General features: G+C 40.2%; 1 protein-coding gene across 1 annotated transcript in view; it reads left to right on the top strand.

Moving 5' to 3' along the window:
• Positions 1-2,448, top strand: part of snx18a (sorting nexin 18a) — a 20,340-nt gene extending 17,892 nt beyond the window's left edge. Inside the window, exon 2 of the mRNA XM_053653723.1 lies at positions 1,133-2,448. Coding sequence (XP_053509698.1) covers positions 1,133-1,386 — 254 coding nt within the window. The 3' untranslated portion in view covers positions 1,387-2,448. The remainder of the gene's footprint in view (positions 1-1,132) is intronic.
• The last annotated feature ends 17,572 nt before the right edge of the window (positions 2,449-20,020 follow it).

Raw genomic sequence — 20,020 nt, 5'->3', positions numbered from 1 at the left:
CATTGTGTGTATTGCCTTTCATATTAATTATAACCTTTTATACACTTTCAAACAAACAAAAGTGTAGAACTCGCTGTCACGAGTCGTGGTTGAGCCAGAAGCAGGTGCAGATAATGACTTTTATTGAAGCAACGTACTAAGAAACAAAGACACTAAGACGACTTGACAAAACACTGTGGCATGAAACAAAACACTGAGACATAAACAACATGAGTCTAAGACAACTTAACATAATAATGTGGCAAAACTAAACATAAACTAACAAGATCAAGAAACATGGAACACAGCGGTCTAAGACAACGAAAGACAAGCCCATGGTGCAGACCAGGACTATATATACACATGAGTGCTCATTAACCAAGACGTGAATCAGGTGCAGGTGGTCATGTGACAACTAGAGCAGTGCAGTGGCTGATGGGAAGTGGAGTCCAGAGTTTCCTGATACGTGACACTCGCATCATATCATGGCTTAGATGTAGTATTATGTAGTGTTCCTAGCTAGAAACTATTCACCTGCCACTCGTGGCAAGCGACAAAAATGACTCCACCTATAATAATCTGCCTGGGTGACTGCGAGAGCTACACGGATTACGTAAGAGCAGAAAACACTGCTGAAGTGCCTTTTTTCATCGTTTTGTCGTCTTTTGGATTTGACATTCGTACTTCAGTGAATCATACTGATGTGTAGAGAAATGTTCTTCATTGTTTGCGAAGGTCTGTGGTCTGATTTCAAAACGTCTGGTGTTTCGGTTATTGAGAAATGCGCCAACGTACAGTATCGACATGTAAGTGCTGTTTTTCCTGACTGCACAAATGCTTAGCAATGTTTAGGATTTTATACAATTCACTTTGTATGATCTTCGGCTTTGTTATTATACATGCAGATTTCACGTGTATCTCACCAGTCTTAATGACACCTCATGATGCACATTCATTAGGCTAGGGGGAAAAATGTGTCATTTTTAAATAAAAAAAAAACCACCAACAAAGAAATGCTCCTCTTATTTTGTGTATTTAACTATAATTTTCTATACAGAGCTAGAAAGAATAAAAACCCCTCTTCATGTTCCCCACCTTGCTCTATATATATTTTAGTATTATTCTAATGTCTACCCCTGCTGTGTTCCTGCAGGTGCTCTGACCAAGGTGAAGGAGAGCCAGAAACACGTGGAGGAGGGCAAGATGGAGCGGCAGCAGGCTGACGGCATCGCCGAGCGCTGCAACATCATCTCGTTCGCCACGCTAGCCGAGATCCAGCACTTCCACCAGATCCGCGTGCGTGACTTCAAGGCCCAGATGCAGCACTACCTGCAGCAGCAGATCAGCTTCTTCCAGAAAGTCACAGGCAAGCTGGAGGAGGCGCTCCGGCAGTATGACAACGCCTAGCTCCGCCCCACACCCGTCATCCCTTTCCCAGGAGAGAGGTGAACGTTAACCAGCCTCTACTTTAGCAATACGCTAAACCGAGAGAACCTTTCTCTCAGATATCTCACAGCTAAGCGTGGCTAAATAAAGCATAGGGGGAAAGTATGTGACAAGATAGCGTTAACCCTCTCTAGGAGAGGTAGTGAATTCCAGATAAGGGGGGGGGGGGTTGTTATGAGAGGGGCAGACGCTTTTGACAGCTAGGAGAATGTTGCATTACAGCTCTGTGAAACTAATAGTGCTCAGGATGACAAGCATTCCATCTTAAAGCACAATTTCTGCTTTACTAACACACAATAGATTATTTACTCGCAAAATCCGATTATGAATCACGTCAGGACATCCAGTGCTGTTTCACGCCAACCTGCAGAACGCTCGAGCGCTTCAAGGTGAGCTTATTCAAAATGTTTACAGAGATCTGATGAGTAGCTGTCTTCACTTTGCCGTGCCTTTCGACCCTGTCTTTATTGATATTTTTTATCCTTTGTTTTAATTAATGTTATATACATTATATATTGTACTTATTCTAAGATGTTTTATAAGGCCTTTTTTTTTTTTTTGACCTGGCTGCTAAAGTAAGTCTGAAGTTGGGCGTGTCCCATTAGGAGAGGATGTGGGAACAGAATTATGCCCTAATTTGGCTCTCAGACTGATTTTTATTTCTTATTTTTTCTTTTCGTAAGAATCCAGGAAACAGGATTAAGCAAAACCAGTTGTGCCCTGGGTTGATTTACCCAATCATTCGTTAAGAGATATGAAAATATTCCCATGACACGGCATAGAGGAATCTAAATAAAGCAAGAGATAACGAACTAAAACACGCAGCTCACTCAGGACTCCACTTCTGTTATGTTTCATCATGGACACATCTGACACTTTGACACCGGAGAGGACTGAGAATTTCATTTATTTAATCATGAATGTTTTATTTAACATTGTGATCGAGTAAACACCTTGTTTGTTCAGAAATGAATGTTCATTCTTTTTTTTTTTTTTTCAAAAATAAACCCTGCACATAACTCAGCCCTATTATGTCTTTTCTTTTTGAAATTTGTTTGTTATTCAGTAATAATCTTCTGAGGACTTGAGGAACTCAGTTTACTGTCATCTTTAAATGATGTGCTCTTTGCAAAAGGTGTCAATAGTAGTGATAAATGGTCTGCACGTATATAGTGCTTTTTTAACCTTACCGGTTCCAAAGTGCGTTACACTGGTTCTCATTCTCACACACCCACACACACACACACCAATGGTAGCAGAGCTGTCATGCAAGGCGCTAACTTGCCATCGGGAGCAACTTGGGGTTCAGTGTCCTGCCCAAGGTATGTGGGGTCATGTGGGCCGGGAATCGAACCACCAACCCTACGATTAGTGGACAACCCGCTCTACCACCTGATCTACAGCTGCCCATCAGAGAAGATTATACAGAGTGTGCTGCATTTTTGCCTACACATTTACGTAGACTTTTAGTGTCCTTAAACTTAATTCTGTTCAAACAGTGTATTTTAAGTCATTAATAGGGAAGGAAAAGCAATGTGAGGTCACATTTTTGTATCCCTTGGACAGCTTTTGGATTCTGCTGATTGTAATAATACTTTGACTTTCTGCCACACAAACAAGACTGTTTGTCTCTGTCGAAGCTTCACATGCGACGCCAGATTTCTCTGTCAGATGCTGAGCAAGACTTTCACTAAATGTTTTTCCTGGTTCTTACGGAACTGCAGATGGGGTTTTGTTGTTTCACCGCGCTTTCACTCTTAACCTGCCTTGTTTCTTTGACTTTTCTGTGTCAGTTTGAACATCTCATCTCAGTCCAGTGCACTGTTACTTGTTGACTCTATTCTTGATGATACAAATGTACAGTCACCATCGCAGGGCACAATCACATACACACTCACACACCCATTCATACACTACGGCCAATCAGCCTACCATGCATGTCCCCCCGCAGCACGGGGAGAACATGCACACTCCGCATAAACATGGCCTGGCGGGACTCGAGCCCCGGACCCTGGAGGTGTGAGGCGAACGCGCTAACTACTAAGCCACCGTGCGCCCATAGATATATATAGATAGATAGATAGCCTCTAAGAACGACTTTTACAAAAGAAGAATGTATTGAAATCATTCTCGTGGCTGGATCGGGAAGCTGTCGCAAGGTTGTGATGGACTTATTAACAAATTCTGAGAAGTAGGTGTCCACGAATATCCACTGACGAAGGCACAACAGATGTGGTGCTGACAAACGCAGTATGGAGACTTTTGGGACACCCTGTAATATCTTGGACGGCCTAAGAGACATGTGTTCTACACAGGCCTGTTCGCCAAACAGCAGAAACTTGCAAAAAAAACTACGTAGTAGCGACTTCCTGTCCTCCATACAGCACATGTAACTGTACAGTGCATGCGTGTGTATCTCAGGGCTGAAACTCTGTGGAAATCCAGTGCCTATGTGCTGCGTTTGACACAACCCCGAGATGTGTTTAAAATGAAAGAATCATAAACGACGTCGGCTGTCGGTCTTTAGTGTGCTTCAGCGATTCACTCCAAATCCAAAACCAGTGTCGAGACCTACAAATATGTGGAAAATAGAAATGTTGATGGAACTTGAAGAGAAGAAATGTACGCTTTTAGTACAGATAAATCCATGTATATACTTAACAGTATATATTTTTTTTAATATTTGGAACAGATATATTTGAAAAAACCTTTAGTCAGCTATGTAAGGAATAACACACTCCTGACCGTGTGATTAGATGAAAATAATCCACGTTGGGGTGATGTTATGTGGATTATTTTCCCATAACAGCACAGTCAGGAGTGTGTTATTCCGCTTGTACCACAACGATTTGCAATTCAATGTTACATTTTTTCTTGATGGACGACATGTGTATTTTAACAATTTATAGTTAAGATTTTAGAACGCCAGAGAGAAAATTAGTTCCTGTTATCATTTACATTCTCTCTCTCTCTCTCTCTCTCTCTCTCTCTCTCTCTCTAAAACACTCACACACACACACACACACACACACAAAACCCAGCTTGTCATTTTACCAAGAAACTGGAAAAAGCATAAACTCCATGACTTAGTTACTAAGTGCTGACACTCGAGACTCCTTCCATAATGTTAAATCAGTGTCTACTTCACTATGTTAATGACTACACATTTTTCTTTCTTAAACATATTTGCTTTCTGTTATTTTATTTATTTACTTATTTTTATACATTTATTATTAGTCTCGGATTATGTGCAGCAGGTGCCATACAAGTCCCATGAGCTGTTATAGAAACAATAACCTATTGGAATGAATGTATTAAACCTGTTAATCATATTACAGCCAGAACGCTGTCAGACATGCTGTTATACAAAAATAACGCATACCTTCTGACCAGTAAAATTTGGAGAATTCAGCTGCACTGTGGTATAATGTCTTATACTACGTTCAGTGGAATAGTTTCTGTAGCCATTCTTTTTTACAGAATCGTCCTATTGTACTTTCAGAACCTATGTTATTGGTGTTAGTGAACAGAAGAATTAATAGCCATAGATTATGGTCATCTGAATGAGTTTGATACCTCCATGCAGTGTGTGTGTGTGTGGTGAATACCACCGTATTTGTCTTCTTGAAGTATAAATTGGTTTTCTAGTTGATGATAAATGAATGCTATTTAAATGACTGTAGACTGGCTGCAGTTTAGGTTTAAATGAACACCATCTGCCTGACAGCCGTCCACTCTGAAAGTGTTGCCTGCAGACCCGCAATATTTCCAGACAAGTATCAGTGTTAAGTCTGCAAGTTCCAGCAGTAGATTAGAGGAACTCCTATTCTGAGTGTTAGAGTACTGAGAGTACTTGCTGCCTGAGGGCCATGGCGTGGGAATATGGCCTGTGTGCCAGGCTTGGCTCTTTGTCTCTTTGGCCCTGGCACAGTTATGCAGTCCTCAGCTCTCCCTGTAAACACAGAAACACACTCTGCTTTCAGCAGGATGGACGTCAGGGCTCCGTGCCAAGCGAACCTGCTGCTATTTGATCGCAACTTGAGGGTCTTGCTTTTCTGCTGGTCTAGACAAAAAAAAAAAAAAAAAAAACTTCTTTTTTTTTTTTTTTTTTTTTAAATAAGCGGCAAATTCCTTTACAAATTTTCATAAACCTGCAAACAAGGACAGAACCAGTTTCATTTCCAGCTGACCAAAGACAGCCATAGGCAAAAAAAATCAAAACCAATTTGAGCCACAAAACAGAGTTCATTTGTAATGATGATGGTGATTTAGCCAGTGAATCTTCTGCCTGCTTATTTCACACAAAAATAATACATTTACATAAATATGCATAAATCTTCTCATCCAGTTCTCATCTCACTCCAGTTTTATTTCTCTGTTCTCATATTAAAGTGTTTATTTGACAATAAAGGAAGAAATAAAATGTAATGTGCAGGATTATTATTGTTCTGAGTAACGATCCATATTAAAATTCACATGTTGAAAGAAAAAAGTCATAAATCAGTAAAAAATAAATAAATAAATAAATAAATAAATAAATAAAGTGGCGTATTTTGAAATGCATTTTATTTTTAAAAAAATATTTAATAAATTTAATTTAGTTACTTATTTGGTTTTGTAATCTTTTGCCATAATACTCATAATAATTATGAATAAATTATAAAAATATATACAAGTGCATTATTCCTCATAAGAATGAAGAAAAGAAACTGTACTCCTATTTTCCTTTTTATTTTTATTTCACAAGAAACAAGAAGAAAGGAAATGTGCGTGAACCATTTGAATTATTTGTGGTGGTGAAATGAAATGAAATGGTTTTGCCTGTATTTTGTCCTGAGGGTGCGCAAATCTTTGCACACGCAACCGGACATAGTGTTCCCAGTGTGTTTCAGCATGTTCCTCCCATTGTTCTTAGTTAACATTAGCTCAAAATGAATCTGTTGTGCCAAAGCATGCAACTGAAGTTATTAAAGAGGAAGCTTTAAAAATGTAATGAAATAATATTCCTACTTAAGCATGTATCTGTGAGTGACGTCTTACTGGATATGAATATGAACACTGAATGGCGAGAATGTGCATACAGCGTCAGCCTTACAGGAAATACTTTCCATATGCTACGAAGAAACGTGTCCTAACAGAGAGGTCAAATCATTACGTCATGTATCATTACGTCATGTCACAAATATATGAAGCACAATTAAGGAAAGGAAGTGTTTGTAATTTATTCAATATTGTGCTTGTAATTATTTCTATATAAATATACAGTGTGTGTGTGTGTGTGTGTGTGTGTGTGTGTGTGTGTGTGTACATATATATTGCTGTAACTGTTTTGATTTGAATGACGATGCGTGCAGAACATCCAGTGCAAGGAGGGTCTGTTTTTGCTTTTCGAAAAGACTGCTGATTTGAAGTGCCAAGATTTTTTGCTCAGATTAGGCCTGATTCCTGTTCCACCCTCTTGTTAAATGCTGGAGCCATGAGTCAGAGCGAAAGGGCATAATGGGAACGCAAAAATCCCAATTCCACCCAACAGCTGTACGAGGCCTCAGTCTGTGCTTTGCTTAGCGTTGCGCCTATCCCAGGATGTGGATGGTGTGAATATTTGCAAGAAATATTTTTCTTTACAAATCCCAGCTTGTAAGTAATTTGGGGTCAGCACACAGGTGTTACAGCACCTCTGGAACAGAGCGGGTTAAGGATCCTACTCAAGGCTCAAGCAGTACTAGCTTACAGCAATACAGGAGAACTAAATATGCTGTTATTGCAAAATAATAAACTCAGGGTAGTAAATGTAACTCCATTCTCCATAATAACACAGTCCCAAATGTATTATTTTATTCATACGACAGCAATTTGGCAATGCTAACAATTTATTACATTTGATCTGTTCATGGTTACACGTGTACATATGTTGTGGCATGTCAGCAAAACAAGGTCGTTCTTGTCACCGCTAATGTTACAGCAGCTAGAAATGATCGTTCTCTCAATCTGTCTGATTTTTTTTTTCTCTTTCTGAAAGTTAATAATAATAAAAAAATACAGTTTTCTTTATCTTTCTTACTTTCCTGTCGGAAAACCTTGTAACTGACTGCTACGAAACACCGGCACTGGAGACTCCTTCTAAAAATGTGTCGTATCAGTGCTTGTTTAAAATCCAGTAACATTTTAGACAGAGTGGATTAATATAAAGTTGTGATTTGTGAAAGTCCGAGCTTTTGACCAATCAGAATCGCGAATCCGGTATCATTGTAGTATTATAACATTAATAGAGAGATATGTATAACTATAAAGAACATGGTTCCACCATCAGGAAGCTACAAGCATAAAGAGTTTAGTTTTATACACTCCGTGGTGGTATCAGCAGATGCTATTCGATCACAAACAGGAAACAGAAGCAGTTTTATTTCCAAGTATGTTGTATGTAATTTAGGCAAGTGGTTTTCAAAGTGGGGGCCACCAGGGGGCGCCCGGGGGGCCTCAACAATTTGATGTGAAAAATAAATAAATACATGATTTTCTCTTTCTCACTCTCAGACAACCACACACACACAATCAATTCCTAATCTAATGTAATGTAAAGATGCAAGATCCATCCATCCATCCATCCATCCATCCATCTTCAACCGCTTACTCCTTTTCAGGGTCGCGGGGGAACCTGGAGCCTATCCCAGGGAGCATCGGGCACAAGACGGGGTACACCCTGGACAGGATGCCAGTCCATCGCAGGGCACAATCACATACACACTCACACACACACTCATTCATACACTACGGACACTTTAGACACGCCAGTCAGCCTACCATGCATGTCTTTGGACTGGGGGAGGAAACCGGAGCACCCGGAGGAAACCCCCGCAGCACGGGGAGAACATGCAAACTCCTCACACATGGCCCTGGCGGGAATCGAACCCCGGACCCTGGAGGTGTGAGGCGAAGATGCAAGATGTAATTATTAATAAAAAAGGGGGGGGACACATTCAGAAGTCTGTATTTTTAATGTGTTTTAAAAACATCTTGCAAAAGGGGGGCCTCGGTCAAATGTTAATGCCATTTGGGGGGCCTTGCCCTGGAAAAGTTTGGGAACCCCTGATTTAGGCTGTAGTATGCAGTGTTGAGTCAGATTGACTGCATCATCAGCACAACTGTTTGCTCGGTACGCAAACTTCAGGGGGTCTGTGATTACCTTCGTGTACACTAGAACCAGACATGTAAACACCTTTATGAGTAAGTGGCAGGGAAAGCGTCCTGGAGTCAGTTACGTGCGTATCATCGGTCTTTTAGGGGATGATGGAGATCAGAGTTGAGTGAATGTAGACCTGATGGTGGTTCAGCATGTGTTGGAACAAAAATACGCCCTGAAAGTGTCACACTGAAAAGAGTTCTGCATTTGATTAACTTCCATACACACTGTGTTCGCTGTGGTAGTTATTTCAGGATTGTAGTCAGACATCAACTTCTCCTTTCTTCCTAACTTCTTTAGTCACTTTGCATCTTCTAAAATAAAATAAACTGACCCATTTCAAAAGAAGATTTTTTTTTTTTTTTACCAGTTTGTGACTGCGCTTTGTCTGATCAGATTACCACCGTCAGGGAAGATGACGTTATCAGCGGAGTGATGATGTTATTTTTACTATTTTATTTGTTTAATTGAAGTCTTTTATTCCATTATTGCTTTGCTGTTATAGAAAATGAATCAACACCTTCTGACCGATCGGATTCTAAGTCTGTCATGTCGCTGGGTTTCTTGTCATGTAGGAGGCTTTGGTCCGAAGGAAGATTTTACTATAGGAACAGGTCTCGTTCTCATTCTTTGTAAGTTGAGTCATTGAGGCTTTATGTTGAAGTATTAAAGGTTATGATGAGTATATGGTTGCAGACTGGCGGCATTTAATGTGTCAGTGGGTGCTTCTGACAGCCGCGTCACGTGTGAGTCACCCTTTGTACTGTGAAACTCTCAGCTCTTGGTGTTGAAAGATTTGAGTTCGATGTAAAATCCTTTGAACTACTTTATGAAACTCCTGTTGCCATTGAGGAGGACAGATGTCAGAACACCTGCGGTAGATGCTAGAATATTGAGTTGAGTTGAATATAGTGATGAACCGCATAAACAGTCACCACAGTGTACATGCTTAAAGCCTAGGAGATCCAAAAGTTTGCCACCTGACCTTCTGGTTTCCATCCGTTTTTTGGGGAGGTGGCTGGAGCTTGTGTGAGGCCAGATGCTGAGCGTGAAATGATGAGCCATCACATTTCTCATGGTGAAAACGCAGCTGTTCTGTCTTTGACATCAGCTTGGTTGTTTAATTTAATTTTATTTTTTGCATTCGTCCCACTTTTGCTACAAATCACTGAAACGCCTCAAGCAGGGTGATTGAATCTCTTAAAATATTTATTATAGTTATACCATAGTACATATTATATATTCACTGACGTTGTCAGAAAGCAGCTTTACAGAACTCGAGATGTAGATTTAGATCCATAATGAGTTAACCAGAGTCGACAGTGGCAAATAACTCATGAGGCAGCATGAGGGAAAAATCCTTGTGAGGAACCTGACTCGAGACTCACAATGATCCTGAATCATAGTGCCATAATAAATCATTACGGTATACAGGTGTAGAAGAGTAAAGGCAGTTTAAATGTGTGGAAAGTATGATGAGTATGAGAATATTGGGAATAAGAATCCTGGGATGAGCACAGGAGAGTGTTTATCAGTCCATCAAAAGGATTTAGCGTTTTTGTGATCGCGGAAATGAACGTAAAATCAAACAAACGCCACAATATTCGGGGGAGCTTGGAATTTTTTTTTAATTGTCGCAGATTTTCCACAGATTTGAGCCAAGACGCGCCATGTGACATCATCACGGCGCACGTTCAGCAAAAGCCCTCTTTGATCCATGTGCGTCGCACGTGAGGACAGCTAAAAGGTCTCATTTACCAACTAACATCACTGCGAGGACCGTGCAAAACAACTCTGTACAGTTGCAATTTCTCCAAGACAAGTCGTTTTCCACAAAAAAAGCAGAAAAACGCAAATAAAAAAATAAAAAAGCCACAGCAAAATCAAGCATTTTGGCCACAACTAAATTATTATTATTATTATTTTTACAGCAGCAGTTAAAAAACACGCAATTGAAGAAGGAAGGTCACAAGCTTCTGAGAGAGTTGTCATGTGAGCTGATTGTATTGGCACCCTGAATCTTTTCATTCTAATTTTGTCTCGAGATGTGATGTTTCCTGTTTCCTGAATCTCCTGTGCTTGGAGGGTTCTGTGTCAGAGGACTCATCAGTACGATCGAGCAAGTCAAAGAGAAGTCACTCACAGCACCCTGCCATGTAACACACACAACCGTGAGCACCGAGGGTCACTGTTCACAGTGATCCGAGTGATGTCACTGAAGATGAATACGCTATTCGGACTGAACAAATAATGTACTTTAAACAGATAGGATGTGCACTTTTTTTTTCTTTTCTTTTCAGAAAGCTTGCGAGAAAGATAGACAAATCAGGGGCAGAAAAAGCAGTGGTTCTTTGTGAACCTCGGACTTCCACATGATGCAATACGATTACTATTCTTAAGGCAACGATTAGTTTTTTTTTCTGATGACGCACTGAATCTGCTACGATATGATAAGATTCGATTTAATAGCCTCCAATTGATCTGTGACCAGCTTTGTTCAAAATCTGGGGTAGGCTTACCGTTAATTCATGAACGATGATGATGAAGAGAATTTCCATCCATCCATCCATTCTCCATAGCACTTATCCTACACAGGGTCAATGTTGGGGAGCCCGGAATATGTTCCAGGGAACTCGGGGCACAAGGTAGAGGACACCCTGGATAGAGTGCCAGTCCATCGCAGGGCACAATCGCACACACATTCACACATTACGGACAATTTGGAAATGCCAGTCAGCGTACAGGTCAGCCTACAGCGCATATGTTTGGATTGGGGAAGGAAACCGGAGTACCTGGGGAAAAGCCCTGGAGCACAGGGGTCAGTAAAATCAGTTGTGCTAAATGCAGATCAAAAAAAAAAAAAGAAACTATTTTGCACGATTGTAATAGATGACTAGCTTATGGTTTTTGAATGTCACCCAAAACCATATTTTTGTAAATAAATGATTCGACTGGGTGGTTCCAAGAGAAGGCATTTTTCGTGGAAACCCCCGAAGCAGAGGGAGAACACACACGCTCTGCACACCCATGGTGAAGGCAGGACTCAAACCCCCGACCCCGGAGGTGCGAGGCAAACTCTACCGGCAACATCAGTTTAAAAAAATATGTATTATTGTTACTCACCAGTTGTCTGTCCTTTTTGATGATAATTGATTTCTAATTAATATAATTTATAAGAATCAATATGTAATTTGTGCATCGATTCAATTCACTTTTAAAACGATGCATCAATCCAAACTATCCGCTCATTACACCTCGAGTCAGGGTCACTGTGGTTTAAATTAGGCTACTAGTTTGTTTATGTTTTGGGAAATATAACAATCTTCATTTGTCAGAAATCATCGTGGGATGGTCCAAACAAAAATAATAACCGCTATCCAGTTATGAACTTGAGTGATGTAGTTGAGGATGAGAAATTGAGGCAAAATTTAGATATTTGTAGCACTAAACAGATACAGATAGTGTCATTGATTAATAATCACAGCTGAAAAGATCCAGAGAGGTAGACATGTAGTATACACATACACACACAAAAACAAACAACAAAAAAAACAAATCAGTAATCGTAATTGGAAGCATTATATTAATGGCAGTGTTGATTTTTCAGAGCTCGAGCAGGCAGAGCTTAAGCAAACAAACAGCGCTACTTCATGAGGCAGTCGCAGCAGTGTTTTACGGGCCATTAGCCAGACCTGCCTGCTCTCCAGTGAATTCTAAACGCGTTCCACCCAGCCTGCAGAACTCAAAGATCACGAACTGCTTGAACATAACAACACCTCATCCAATACCGCAATCACATCGCATTTCTTCCTGCACATTTTATAGCCTTAAACACGTTTTTCCCCCCATGTTGATCGAGGCAGTGCAGAGACCTTTACACGCCTCTCGGCTGTAATTTCTTCTTCACATAACGGGATGCGCATGAGGATGAGTGTGTCTGCTGTACCTGGTAGAAAGCTCAGGAATGTAAGCCCACTAGGCATTGTTTGCTAGCTCTATTTTTTTTTTTTTTTTGGCTTGTTTTATAGCCCTGCACAGGAAGCCCTGTCCAGAGGGGCTTCATTCATGTTGTCTGGAAAAAAAAAAAATGCTGACTGTTTCCTCCTCCCTCTGGCTGCTCACCAAGAGGCCTGTATTTTTCATTCTCTCTCTCTCTCTCTCTCTCTCTCTCACACACACACACACACACATACACACACACAATCTTCTCTGCTGTTGATTTGGTATCTCTATCTCTGATTTATATCTCAAATAACAATTAAGACTGGAGATAAAATGGATATTGCCTTTCCATGCAGCACTGAACTGCACTTTCAGCCATGTCGCTATCTTCACGTTAGTATTTCGACACTGACTGTGTGCTTGAACGGAATGTAAATCATAAAAAGATAATAAAATGCATGTCTTTATGCATCTCTGTTCCGTCTGCAATTAGTGTTTGGGAACAAATTTCTCCTCAGAGTATGAAAGGAAGGGTCTCCAGACCTCCACAAATCTCTTAACTGAACCTTGGGTGGAATATTTGCACTCTCTACCCACTCGGGGTGCGTTGGTGGTTTGTTTGACTTCCATTGTAGGCGTATAAGCCGTCAAGCCAACAAAGAAGAGAAAGCCAATGCATCAAGTTGACCCTCTGGTGGTAAAAGATTCTCCGGGGTCACCCCAAATATTGCTATTATTGGATCAGGTTATATCTCCTTTTCACTGATATATGAGAATGTCTCAAACACAGCAGAGCAGAATGGTCCCAGCATCAGGCACGACTAAAACATATGACACAGGGTGGACTCATCTCAATGACTTCTAGAACCTGTCGGGTCTTTTTTCCGGGAACATCCTGGCAAATTTACTTCTAGAGAGGTGTAGTCTAGGAATGATCTTAAACTGCAGTAGCCCATGGCTTATTGCATGATCAATTATTAAAACTATAAAAGCCTATCATGTTCAAATATGCAAATACATGCCATGGAAGAGAGATTTAAACTGGGAAATGAAGTGAAGTTGTTTCTAATTTGCATATTTATTCTATCTGGATATCCTGAGTGTAAAAGTGTAGGTGCTTCTGTAAGGTTGAATGTCTTTTTTTGGAACCACTTAGTCGAATAATTTATTTACAAAAATACGGTCTTCAAAACAGGCTTTAGGTTGTAGGCTGATTGGCATTTCCAAATTGTCTGCAGTGTGTGAATATGTGTGATTGTGCCCTGCGATGGGTTGGCACTCCATCCAGAGTGTCCCTGCCTTGTGCCCCGAGTCCCCTGGGAGAGGCTCCTGGCTCCCTGCGATCCTGTGTACGTTAAGCGGTTTGGAAAATGGTTGGACTTTACTGACATCACAAATGCTTCAGATATGATTAAGGTGAATCTATTGTAGTAAGGGTGTCTCAAAAGTCTCCATACATAGGGGACTATGTTTGCCAGCACCACGTCAGTTGTGTCTTCGTCAATGGATGTTCGTGGACGTTCATATCTCGGTTGGTCCGCAACACTTCCAGTCTTTTCGAATTTGTTCATTTGTTACGTTTGGCAACAGTGTCGCATGTGATGTGCTGGCCATGTTAGCTCTTAAAGTCCATCACAACCTTGTGACAGCTTCCCGATCCAGCCATGAGAATAACAATAAATTCTTCTTTTGTCCATGCCATTCTTAAAGGCTATCTGGGAATATATATATATATATATATATATATATATATATATATATATATATATATATATAATATGAACTAAGTATGAAATATTTTGGAAGACATTTTGCTAAAAGTGTTAATTTCCCCTATGTATGGACACTTTTATGTTTCTACACCTGATAACACTAGCAACATTGACTTTGAAACTTTCTCATGGCGCACATTTTTCTAAAAGAATGGAATGCATAAAACACAGTGTAGGGTACATGCAAGACCACATGACAAGTCGTCATGGAGCTATTGCAACATCACAGAGCTGCTCTCTTGAGGTTAAGTGGTTTGTTGCTTCTCTGTGAGTGATTATCTGCCTGAGTTTGCATGTTGAGTACAATGTTCTAGACCACAAATGCAGCATGGCTCACTCTGGACTGAATAACAGCACCAGATGCATTTGTTCAGGTAGCCATCTATTCCATGAGCATCATAAGCACATGAGTTTAGCTTGAAATTCATTTGTTCACATTTACAAAAAACAATAGTAGTTGTAGGTATGCCCTGTGAGTTAGGTGCATATAAGGTGTGATTTATGGTGATGACTTGTTTGTTTAACACCACAGGGAAATGATTCTAGCAGAGAACTATGTTGTTGCATTATGAGTCATCCAGAGAACATCTCCCCTTAAGTGTTGTTTTTCTCTGAATATGCAGACCACTTTATGCTTTCAATTTGCCTAAAGTGATTTTGTGCCAGTCAGCCGGTCTTATGATTCTCTTTAATGAGTCCTTCCTCGAGCCATTTAGCCACCTGAGTCAAGAATGTTGATGTTAGGGCTGTAGGATTCAAGTCCAGTCTCAAGATGTTTTCTGTATTGACTTGGACCTATTGGAATTTGTATTTGGTCTCGGTCTTGTGTATTGGTCTAGCTAAATATGGTCTTGGGCTCAGTTGAGTTTGTAAAAATAAGGTTTATATTGTCTTCTCTTTTGTTTGTCACAAAGTAATTCCCTCTTCTAGAAAACATATCCTGATCACTGGCACAATGCACAATTGACGCCAACTAGTTAAAGTTTTCTGTCACTGAAGTCTTACAACTAGCAAGATCAACCTCAAGATCATCTGTCCTCATCCTACTCGACCTCTCTGCTGCCTTTGACACTGTGAATCATCAGATCTTCTGGTCAACTCTCTCCAGTCTAGGCATCACCAGAATAGCTCTGCGCTGGGTGGAATCCTATCTCTCAGGCCGATCCGTCAAGGTACTGTGGAGGGGAGGAGTATCTGTAACTCAGCAACTCACAACTGGGGTTTCCCATGGGTCAGTTCTGGGTCCACTGCTCTTTTCTATTTATACTACTTCTCTGGAGCCTGTGACTTAGGCTCATGACTTCTCCTATCACTTCTATGCTGATGAAACCCAGCTCTATTTGTCATTCCAGCCTGAAGATCCATCCATCTCAGCACACATCTCTACCTGCCTGTCTGACATCTCAAACTGGTTGAGGGAATGTGACCTTAAGCTCACCTTGGCAAAAGCTGAGCTTCTCGTCATCCCAGCCTGCTCCTCAATCAACCACAACCTCACTGGACAGCTTAGCTGAACCACACTCAAGCCAACCAGGACAGCCAGAAACCTTGGAGTGACTTTCGATGACAACTTGACCTTTACAGACCACATTTCAACAACTGCACGATCCTGTAGGTTCATTCTATACAACATCAAGAAAATCAGACCCTATATCACTGAACTGGCTACACAGCTACTAGTCCGAGCTCTTGTTATCTCAAAACTGACTATTGCGACGTACTATTCCCAGGCCTCCCAGCCAGTTCCAACAAACCCCTTCAGAGGATTCAGAATGCTGCAGCATGCCTTGTTTTCAACCAGACCAAAATAACCTATGTCACACCCCTCCTCTTCTCTCTCCATTGGCATTCTGTAGCCACCCGTGTCCAATTCAACACCTTGATGCCACGTACAAGACCTTGTCTGGAACATCATACCCCTACCTCGACACATACTCCATGAAGTTTATGTTCTCTCACGCAAACTGCGATCAGTTAATGATCCCTTAGTGCCTACTCAGCGAGGCATGACAACCCTTTCCAGAACCTTCAGACTGACTGTCCCTCAGTGGTGGAATGAACTTCCAACCTCAATCCGGACAGCAGAACCTGTCCCAAAAAAAAAAACGGCTAAAGACCCACCTCTTCCATGAACACCTAATTAATCCTTAACTTGTCCACATCCCCCTCCATCTGCCAAGTGCCCCCCCCCACCCGCCCCCCCGCCCCCTCGCTCAACACAAAAACAAAAAAACAAAAACAAAACATTCTGCCATTACACTGGCTCTTACACCTTTACTCTGCGCACTTTGCTTCTCTAGAACACAATTAAAAAATCTTGTATGATAGCACTACTTGTATTGTCCTCTGCTTTATCCATTTTATACACACACACACACACACACACACACACACACACACACACATATATATATATATATATACATATATATATATATATACACACACACACACACACACACACACACACACACACACACACACACATCGTGTTGCTTATATTTCCTCATTTGTAAGTGGCTTTGGATAAAAGCGTCTGATAATGAATAAATGTAAATATATGTCGCCTTGTAATGGACTCCCTTGTTCCCAGGATAAGCTCTGGCCAGACCACCGCCCTGATCAGGAAGTTGTTAGTGAAAATGAATTAACACAGCTGAACGCTTGCATACACCCAGGTCATTGTAAGGTCATCTGCAGACTACACTGTCATGGTAACATTTTAACCAGTTCACACCTCCAGATGTCAATGTGTCATGTGATCTTTTTCATGAGATCATTGGTGTTAAGAGCAGAACTATAAATACTGGTGAATTTTCCACCATTCGATACCATTCAACTGATCAAGTTGAGTGAAACATCTTTAACATTATAACACACTTGCTTTGATCTTCCATGATTTTACCATGCATCTTACATCCTTGGATGAATATATAGTCAACTGCTAAATTATTGACACCCTTGATAGGAATGAGCCCACGCAATGAGTGATAAGCTTCAAGGTATGGGGTTGAAAAATATCCTTTTAAAAATTTTTTTCCAAATTATTGGCAAACCGCTGGAGAAAATAAAAGGTCTGAGCCTCTAACTATAGTAGGTAACAATGTTGGAAACCTTGTAGACAATTTCAAGCTCTGTTATATTCCTAAGTTTGTGCAAGTGCAGTATTTGTCTTGAACCTTTACAGGTGACCCTTTATGTTAACCCTTTGTGTGAAAAGCACTGGTTGTTCTCCATAGCTATGGAAGACAAATGGATAATGTGTGTAACTTTACATTATAAGGATGACCTCTGTTCAGAGGAATACGAAGTGCTTTATTCAATTGTTTGAATGATAAACATGAATCATAATGTTTATTTTACACATTTTCTTTTCTTTTAAAGTGTACCAACAATTCCGGCGTTACATAAAGAGTTAAGAAGCTACAGAAGGTACAGCCAATTAACTATTGTGCTATATTTAGTTTTCAAAGAGCAGAAGTGATTAACAGTTTTAAAAAGATAATGGCCCAGACAAAAGACCTAGACTAAACTATATCCACTTATTTTACCTGACCAAAAGGTCACACATACTGAAGCCTTCCAACACTCTCTGTAGTAATCTCAAAATGTTAAGATTAATTGATTGATAGGATGAAATCTGAAGATTACACAATTTGCTATCACTCAGCTTCTCCTTTGTTTTCTCCGCACAAACCCTCCTGAGAATCGCCTGGTGAACATTTTAATTCACCAAATTCAATTCTGCTGCCTTCAAATAGCACGTTCAGTACCTTACGGCTTCTAAAATCACAGTAATTAAGCATGTGAAGAGACATACCATAGCAATTACATTCTGAAAGGATATTCATTTCCTTTCCAGGATATTTCATGTTCCCTACAGTATGAGCCCAGCCAAATGAAGAGGAGATATCCAGATGGTAAAACAATAGATGCTGCTGGGAAAACTGCCTTTTCAAATAAGGAAAAAGCTGGATCTATACAACACAGTGTGTATGTAGTGTAACAAAAATAATAATAGTGCTGTGTGGACAGTGGATTTGAAATTTAAAGGTAAAATAAGGTGCAAAATATATAATTAAAAGGACAACATGGTATAACCTAAAACATGGGTTCTTAAACCTTTTGCAGCCAGAGACCACTTCCAGATGAAAAGAATTCTCAAATAACCCCATATGATTACTGCACATTTTAATTCTTAGTAATCTCCACCGCCACCATGTCATTTACAAAAAAAAGCCCCCTGGTTATATGTGCATCATGGAGCCCAGACCCCACTTTGAGAACCATGGGCATAAATACAACCTGAATACAAACGGATGAAACATGACTTTACTGTGATTTAATTAGGTGCTGTACGTGCACAATTTATTAACAAACATAACAATACAGTGAGCAAAAGATTACACGTCCAGTGATAAAGACCAGAACAGATGAAACTTTTTTTTTTTTTTTTGCAGTGGAATAACCACAACTGAAAGGTACAAATAATCTACAGCCCACAGTAGTGAAGTCATGCACTATAAATGCTTTCAGTAGCTCAACATGTTAAAATATAAATAAGAAAATAGTAACTGTCTTTCCAACAAGTCAGTGCTAACTGTAATATACAGTTACATCATGTGCTCTCATGACACACAGTGTAATGCAGCTTCAGTGTCTAATATAATCTCCCAATACCTGAGATATATATAAAAAAATCAATAATTGTACTTAGAATAATATGAATAATCATAAACAAATGACGTACCACATTTCTGTTTAAATATGTACAATACATAAGTTGGATATAGAAATAAATATTTGTATGTTGTAAAATACCAACAGCATGAACGTATATAATACCTTAATGCAATCTGAGTGTTTATTTGTATAAAAGATTCTGTCTTTTAAAAAGGTTTCTGAACATTTTTTGGTTGCATGGTTCACTCCTACAGTAGATGTCTGAGGTAGACAGAAGCAGGGCCACTGATTCGGTTGAATAACTATTGCCAATCCTGGTGATTGGAAAGAAAACAAGACATCCATTAAAATCCCCATTAGATTATTGTCATAGCAGACTAAACCATATTGTTTCAAAACAAAGTGTGATGGACCTGGACTTTCCTCAGGGTTAGGTGAAATCAGGACAACTCTACAGCACGCACAGTGAGCCTTAGAGTATGCCTCTGTGTGTACCTCCATGCTCAGTCCCTCAGGGAGACGTATTTTTTCATGACAACAGTGTGCTTTTCAGAACATAGACGTAGTGAGACTGAAAATTTTGTGAGGTTTACTGCATTCTACTCCCATGCCAAGACTCTCTAGACGCTTGCATGCAAGACTGTAGTAATGTATACCACACCATTTTTAGGGTGTTGCACACAGGTCTGGTTTTGTATCAGCAACCTTTTGAGCACTTTATGTAAAAAAAACAACAAAAACAAACAAAAAAAACAATACGCTGCTTTTGCAGTGATGGTCAAATGTCAACTTTCTGTGAAAGGAGATAGTGCTTAAAACATGTGCTTAAGGCTACAATTCTGGCCTGCAAGACCAACAATGAGCAAATGCATGACATGCTAGAATATCCATCCATCCATCCATCCATTTTCTGTACTACTTATCCTACACAGGGTCGTGGGGAGCCTGGCTCAAGGTGGGGGCACCCTGGACAGGGTGCCAACCTATTACAGGCCACAATCATACACACAACGGACAA

Source organism: Ictalurus furcatus, chromosome 22, assembly GCF_023375685.1.
Source record: "Ictalurus furcatus strain D&B chromosome 22, Billie_1.0, whole genome shotgun sequence".
In the NCBI taxonomy this organism is placed as follows: Eukaryota; Metazoa; Chordata; class Actinopteri; order Siluriformes; family Ictaluridae; genus Ictalurus; species Ictalurus furcatus.
The sequence above is the reverse complement of the archived record's forward strand: the minus strand, read 5'-3'. Positions and strand labels throughout refer to the sequence as shown.